At 35.1% G+C, this 7804-nt stretch overlaps 1 protein-coding gene across 1 annotated transcript; it reads right to left on the reverse strand.

Annotated features, from left to right (window-relative positions):
* Nucleotides 1-6075: 6075 nt before the first annotated feature.
* On the reverse strand, nucleotides 6076-7019 carry LOC131175382 (uncharacterized). Its single transcript, XM_058139485.1, has 2 exons — nucleotides 6727-7019; nucleotides 6076-6621 (listed from the first exon to the last, which is right to left on the reverse strand). The coding sequence occupies exons 1-2, from the start codon at nucleotides 6881-6883 to the stop codon at nucleotides 6170-6172; spliced, it is 609 nt and encodes a 202-aa protein (XP_057995468.1). The 5' UTR covers nucleotides 6884-7019; the 3' UTR covers nucleotides 6076-6169.
* Between the last annotated feature and the right edge of the window lie 785 nt (nucleotides 7020-7804).

Here is a 7804-nt window from a genome sequence, read left to right on the forward strand (position 1 = left end):
ATCCATCGTTATTCTTTCCCATTTCCATTCTGGTACTGGTAGTGGATGTAACAACCCAGTGGGTACTTGATGCTCTGCCTTTACTTGCTGACAAGTTAGGCATTTGGATACAAACTCTGCCACGTTTCTCTTCATACCCATCCACCAGTAATGCTCCTTTAGCCCTCTATACATTTTTGTGCCACCAGGGTGCATGGCAAAAGGAGACTCATGTGCTTCCTTCAAAATGATCTGCCTCAAATCAACATCATTAGGAACACATATTACGCCTCAGTGTAGCAATAGACCATCATCTCTGATTGAGAATTCTGGTTTCTTGCCCTGTCGGACTTCTTCCATCAACTTCTGATACTTCTGATCATTCTGAGCAGCCATTCTTATCTGATCAATCAACACTGGCTGTACATGCCATGCAACTACTGTCTGCCCATCATCACTAATCTCTAAGCTGGCATGCAATGATCTTAACTCATGTACCAAAGACAAAGGAGTAACCCGTAGACTTGCCATAGTCTTGCGACTTAGGGCGTCAGCCACAAAAAGTCCAATTAAATAATTCACTTAATTAATTTGTTTATGACATCATTCATGATGTCATCAACTTTGACTTTTCCATCTTCTTTCTCTTTTTTTTTTCTATTTATTATTTTTCTATTAGTTCTTTAATTTAATTCTCGATTCCGAAATTTTCTTTTCTCCGATTTTATTTGTGATTAGGTCGAGTCACTCTGGGTCAATTGAACAAATCGCCCCTCGCAGGTTCATCCCGGTTTGCAAATAATTCCATAGTTCTTTCGGCTCCCTGACCTAATTATTTGACTTCTTTTTCGTGATTTTCTCTTTTCCACTGTGTCCATAAGGGTCCTAAGGACCGCAGCGTCACTTTTTACGGTTCAAATTTGAGTTTAAAATGACTTCAGCTGCGTTCAGGAGGTCACTCATCGTTGTGACTCTCGGCTCGTTTAACCTCTTATGTTCTGTTTTTCTTATTTATAGTTAACTAATTAAACATTACTAATTATTTGTGTTTATGGTTTCTCAAATTGTCTTAAGTGTGGCCCTAATCCCATTAATTGTCCGGACCGACACCGGTCACCGGAACAGTGAAATATACCAGGCTATACCAATAGGGGTGTTACATGTGCCGCTATCGCTTATAGCCAAAGAAACCTGGCCGCCAATGTCACCCAAAGATGGGGAACTCCTCGAAGCGGTAGTGGGGTGGTTCTTTGGAAAAAATGGTAGGGAGGAAAGAAAATGGGTGAAGAGAGGAGAGAGAACGATGGGGGGGGGGGGGGGGGAAGGTTTTTTTTTACTGCTGAGACCTTTTTTTTAATTGCTGGGAATGAATCTAGACATACATATTGTCTAGATTCATTCCTAGAAAAAATTTCAAATAAGTCCTTGATCTTTTATATGTTTTTCAAGTAAATCCCAAAATACTATATATGAAAATTAAACCACAAAGAAAATATAATAATAATAATAATAATAATAATAATAATAATAATAATAATAATAATAATAATAATAATTATAACATGTTTAAATAAATTCTTGAAAATGTTTATAATTAAATCCATGACATAAATATAAATTTCTAAATAATGGTAATTTTATTAAAATAACATCCAATTGAAATATGTAATTCAAAATAATTCAAAATAATATTTTGAATTTAAGAAAATATAATTTAAGAAAAAATCAGGTTGTTACAATTTTACTATCCATTTTTACATGAAACTAAGCTCTTGATGCAAATTTGACTTCCTGTCTCTCATGGATATTACAGCATCACAAGCAATGTCATTAGCATATGTTGGTGTTGATGTGAATGGGGTTGTAGCAGTGGTATCTTTATTTTATTAAAAAAATATAAAATTTCATGAGTTGATTTAGCATAATAAAGGTCAAGTCATTTATGCCTAATCGGTGTAAGCAATGAAATGAACTTTAAAGAAATTCAGTTGTTTGTATCTAAATTTCTTTTAAGCAAATTGGATTATCTTTGTAACAACCCTTAAAAAAAAAAAAAAAAAAAAATTTGATTGATGGGAATTGGCGTGTGACAGTGGGTTTTCCCACTGTCACAGCAGCCATTTTTATATAAAAAAAAAAAAAAAAAAAAAAAAAATTCAAAAGAAAAACGGGAGGAGGACCCCCTCCCATTTCTCTTCTTTCCCTCTCCTTCCCTTTCTTCTTCTTCTTCTTCCTTTCTCCGGTGACCGGCCGGCGACGTCCCAAGCAGCTCTCCACCGGCCGGCGACCACCAAGACCACCAGAAACGGCGGCAAGAGAGGGAGAGGAGAGAGAAAACGCGCAAGACAAGCGGCGGCTTTCATAGCGATTCGGCCGTCCGACGTCCGATCGAGGCGATTCGGTGGCGTTGGAAAGCTTGTTCCGAGCGCTTTCTGTTGCTACCACTTTTGCAGCACCTGGAGGTCGGATGAGTGAGATATGGAGGAGAGAAGTTTCGGGTTTTTCAAGCTTTTTCGTCAGATCTACGACGATCCGACCGTTGGATCGACGATCCGAGACCACATATGGACTGAGGAAGAGGAGAGGAACATGGTGGTATGATCGGATCCGGCAAATGTCGCCGGTGACCGGCGGCCGGCCACCGTGCGCGGTGGTGCCGGCGGTGGCTCCGGTGAGCTATGGAGATGGTTCAACTTCCAGAGGCTTCCTCATAAATTTTTGGAATTTTTGAGACACAGATAAACTTCGGGTAAGACAATTTTTATTATTTCTGCATGCGTGGAGCATAAATACAGTGTTTCTTAAACAGGAAAAATTGGAGAAAAATTCTAAGAAAAATATATGATGAAAGTAAAATTATTTGGAGATATTCTATGGTGTTAGTTGAATTTTTGGGTGATCGTAGAATATTTTTGAGAAATAAGGATGGATTTTAGTTATATTTTTAGCATGTGGGCATATAAGATTAATTGAAATTAAGATAATTAAATTTTATATAATTGGTTGAAGCTTGAGGATGGAGGTTTAAATATGTGAATATTTAATTGGGTTGAATTAGGAATATGTTAGCTGTTGGAAACTTATGGAATCGAGTAAAATTCTTGAATAAAATATTCATGGGTGATTAGAAAATTACAATTCATTTTGCAATAGCCTTATAATATTATTAAGGATCGCGGGGCAAAATTTTAGAATTTTTAGAGCTTGTTTGAGTGGATTTTTGAAAAATGTCAATTATATGGACTAAAACGTAATTTTTAAAATTTTGAGTATAGTCTGATTTGGAGGGCCCAGGAGGGGCCATGTGATATTAATGAGATGTGATTGTGGAAATTGAGAATTTAGAAGTGTTATTTGAGCCTCTTTGCAGGTTGGGTAGGTCCCAGGTATAGGGGAAACTCTGCCGGATTTCCGGCATGAATTAGGCTGTCTATTGCCTCTTTAGAGTTTTATTTTGAGTTAGTACTAATAAATTTATAATTTAATTATTAGGTGATCGAGATCAACTATTTTCCTGCATCCAAAGACCACAATAGTCGACATTATCTTGTGAGTAGAATATTAATTTTAATTATAATTTCGATATTATTATATGTTCAAAGATGCCCATGCATCACTTATATGCATATATTTATGTAGTTAAACTCTAGGCACGATTTTTGATGCATTGATAAATGTTAAAGTGCCATGTATGTTGTTGTGGTAATTTGGAGCAGTGTGCGTGCGTTGGCGTGCGTGTGATGTGGTGTGGACTATGGATAGGACGGGTAGACACGGCTTGAGTTCTTCGCTGGGACCCGGTCCTTCGGGGTAGACACGGCTTGAGTTCTTCGCTGGGACCCCGATTTGGTATTTAAGTGGAAGTCCGAGCTGAGTTCTTTTTGGCACCAGTTGGATTTAAGAGAGTCAGATAGGGATCAGCTCCCATATATTATGATTGATGCTACAGGGTGCGTGAGTGCTCCAAATTACCTTTTTGATGTTATGATGTGAAAATGATGTGGATGTTGCATTTCACTCTACAGGGTGCATTAGATTTAGATAGTTATAGAGATTATGGTTAAAATTGATATTTTACTCTCTGAGTCGAACGCTCACTCCTGTTCAATATTTTTCCAGGCCACAGGAGGAGTTATTTTACAGAGCGACCTGTTTTCTTTCTCGCAGGTTTAACGTCGATTATTTAATTGTATTATTATTCTCTAAATTTGTAATTTAGGACTCCGCATGTGCTAGTAGTAGCATTAAGTCTGTCAGGGACTGTATGAATTCAAGTTTGCGTATTAATAAATGAAAAGAAAAAAATTTTATGAGTTTTAAATGGTTATGAATGAGGTAACAGGGTTGAGCTGGGCTCCCCAAATTTTTATTTCTGATAATTTCTGGGCTAAGTTGGCCCGAAATATAATTATAACAGCTTAATTTAAATTATTTTATTTGCATATTGGGCCTAAATTGTGGGTCTGGTTATGGATTTGAGGAATAGTTAGGCTTACTACGGGCCTCGGGGGCTTTAAGCTGGCCCAGGTCCTAGTGCCGGTCCGGCCCATAGGTTGGGTCGTGACAAATCTTATGTTATAAGTATATATATATATATATACACACAAACATTAAGTGCAAAGCAAATTAAATTGCAATATCTTACCAGCTCTGGTGGTATTAAACAGGACTTGATAGTTTCGAGTGTAAATTAAGTGTAAAGTAAATCAAATTGCATTATGTACAAATTTTAAGCAAGCCATGTAGCATTATCATAGCAAAATCTGACACTACAAATAATATAATTATTTTATATTGTCACGACCCAACCTATGAGCCAAACCGGCACTAGGATCTGAGCTAGCATAAAGCCCCTGAAGCCTATAGTAAGCCTTATTGTTTTCCAACCTATTACCAGCCCACAATTGAGGCCCAATATGCATATAAAATAATTTAAATTAACTATTATAATTTTATTTCAAGCCAACTTAATCCAATAATTATAAAAAAAACTAAAATTAGGGGAGTACAGCTCAACCCTGTTACATCATTTACAAATTATTTAAAAATCATCAAAAATTCATAGATACTATAAGATAAGGAATATAAGTTATGTCTGTAAGAAGCAGAGATTGTTAAAACAGATGTATGAGAACTAAAGTCACTAAGAGATACGTTAGTTCACATGACATAAAAAAGAGATAGTTAGAATCATATTACACCAAATATATAAGGCAAAATCATTAGTGCATTGATAGAACAATTCTTAATATAGAAGTCACATCCACATGAAAGACAAAGAAATCATATGCAGGCAAAAATTGTTCAAATGAAAATTATATGAAAATTCCTACTATGACTAGCATCTTTCTGCACAGCTATTTTTTTATTCACTTTTCATGCCTTGTAATGTGAAATACATAGTTTCTTAAATTGATTCAACTATTTGTACTCATATTTTGTCTTGTTATCTCTGATTTATTATTTTTTTTATACTGAGCCATTTAAACAAATTTCCTTGATAGTGTTGCAACTTAAGAGAAGTACTTTTATTTCCAGTTTCTTTCTATATTTATGGTATTTTAGGAGAGATTTATGGTACTGTCAAAGGGAGAAATTAATGGGCCTCATAAAGATAAAGAAATCGTAAGGTCCAAATTCAAGGAAGTTCAATAGATGTGCATTTCTTAGAAGATGATTCTCCTCTGGTCCACATCTAAAATAGATTCCCATTTTAGCCTGCAAATCATCAAACAAACACGTTAGAACATTAGACACAGATCAACTATGCAAATTTGACCACATTGAGAAAAGAGAGAAAATAAAAAGAAGCAACTTACGCCGTTTCGTCTCGCCTAAGACAAGGTATATGTGTCCACACTAAAACCAACTGAAAACAAAATCATAAAAGAATTTAACTATGTTGTATCTAACTGAAAATATCGCACCTGAAAACAAAATCATGATGTAACCGAAAATATCTGTGACGATCACAGATGAATGTCGTGATTTCGGAATAGGAGTCGAACGGCAAAAATATTGGCCGGACAGGGTGTAACAGAATCAAAAAATAATTTCTGAAATTAACAATCCAATCACATATCAAAACTTCACCCCTTCTCACTCTGTATTTTCTTTTCCCTATCATTATCTATGTCCTTAATTTGTATTGTATAAACTAATTCATTTCAAAAAATTAATTTTCTATATGCTAATTTGCTAACCCCAGCCAATTCTTGTTCCGGTGAGGGTCACAACGCCAAAATCTAGGGTTCCCTTGTCCGTTACACCGAGGGTCTCCGCAGCAGAATTCTGGTTTTCCTTGTCCATGAAATGGATTATAACGGACTCTGACGGAGTCCTTATAAACGCCGAAGGGATATCCAGATCTTCGATAATCAAAGGCATTAAAAGGCGATTTGACTGGATAGAAGTCGACACTTGCAGGAGCTGATGGAGGAGGAGAGACGGTTTTCAGTGACTTTGGAGAGGAGAGAACGGCTCTAATATTCGAACCAGGACAGCATCGATCATATTCCTCAATGAGAAGCGCCAATTCCTCATTGGATTTGATAGAAATTAGCATCTCCAAATTTCCATTCGGCAACTGACACTTCAATTCCACAGAATATCCACAAAATTCTCCAAGTTTAACCATCAGCTCTGCAACAATCAAACACGGTCAGGTTCTTTTAAAAAAAAAAGAAGAAATCGAAAATTCCCCTAATATTCAAAGAAATTAAGTGAATCTATAACAGATGAACAAACCTGTAAAGGATATAGAACGATCGACGGCTAGAATTCTCGTAAGACCACAAACGTAACGAAGCTTTCCATCAACGGGTCGTGGAAGAATCTTACCACCATAGCTACAAAGGAACTTGATAGTATCCGCGCTTTTCTTTGATTCACCATCGCTCACCATGTTTCTCTTCAGAGTGTACTTTTGCAAAAGGGAAAGGAAGCTTAGGGTTCGGTTGGAAAAGAAAACACCGCAGAGAAAATTCTGGCGAGGGATGGAAGGGTTATTGAAACTGAAGAGGAGAGGATGGCTTCTGTTCCAAACCGAAGGGAATGTGAAATTGCGGGGTATAAATAGGGGAATAGAGGTGGGGTAGGAGTAAGGCGGTAGAGTGACGCCAAATTCGGGACCCACACCCAATGGGAGTTGAAAACCTTCTTGGAAACGGAAAGGATCTGGAGGACAAATTATTTGATTAAGCATATTCCGTTGTATAATAATTATTTTTATATAATAAATTATTGCATTTACAGTAATAATGGTTTTTCATTTGTGTAAATATAAATTTATTTTTTTATAATTAGTGGAAAATCTAAAAATGTATGTGAATAGAGAAAACGGATTAAGGTTAAACTTACTCTTTATATTTTGTATGAAATTAAACTTTATTGTTAAATAAAAAAAACAATCTCATATATATATATATATATATATATATATATATATATATATATATATATATATATATATATATATATATATTATTCTTCACTTACATTTAGCACATTAGTTGAACGAATAATCCCTGTTGGGAAATTGGGATATTACGACAAAGAACAGTTGAAATAGATTTGAGCTTATAGAAAAAATCGTAGAGTGAAATAGTTACCAATTCGTAATAGATTACTAACAGGTGAAGTGTATTTTTATTGAATAATTAAATTAATTATTTTATTAATACAGTTAAATCATTTAATTTAAAATAATTACTATTATATTTTGTTAAAAATAATTTATTTTAAATATTTTTTTACAAAATTGTAATAATATGAAATTTTTTATTTCATATTTGTATTATGTTTATATTTTATTTTTTTAAGTACA

The sequence above is a fragment of the Hevea brasiliensis genome, chromosome 17 (genome assembly GCF_030052815.1).
Source record: "Hevea brasiliensis isolate MT/VB/25A 57/8 chromosome 17, ASM3005281v1, whole genome shotgun sequence".
Classification (NCBI taxonomy): Eukaryota; Viridiplantae; Streptophyta; class Magnoliopsida; order Malpighiales; family Euphorbiaceae; genus Hevea; species Hevea brasiliensis.

Coding starts and splice junctions, on each gene's coding strand:
- LOC131175382 (XM_058139485.1), bottom strand. CDS start 6,883: ATGGTGAGCGATGGTGAATCAAAGAAAAGCGCGGATACTATCAAGTTC. Junction 6,622..6,726: donor TCGTTCTATATCCTTTACAG/GTTTGTTCATCT, acceptor TGATTGTTGCAG/AGCTGATGGTTAAACTTGGA.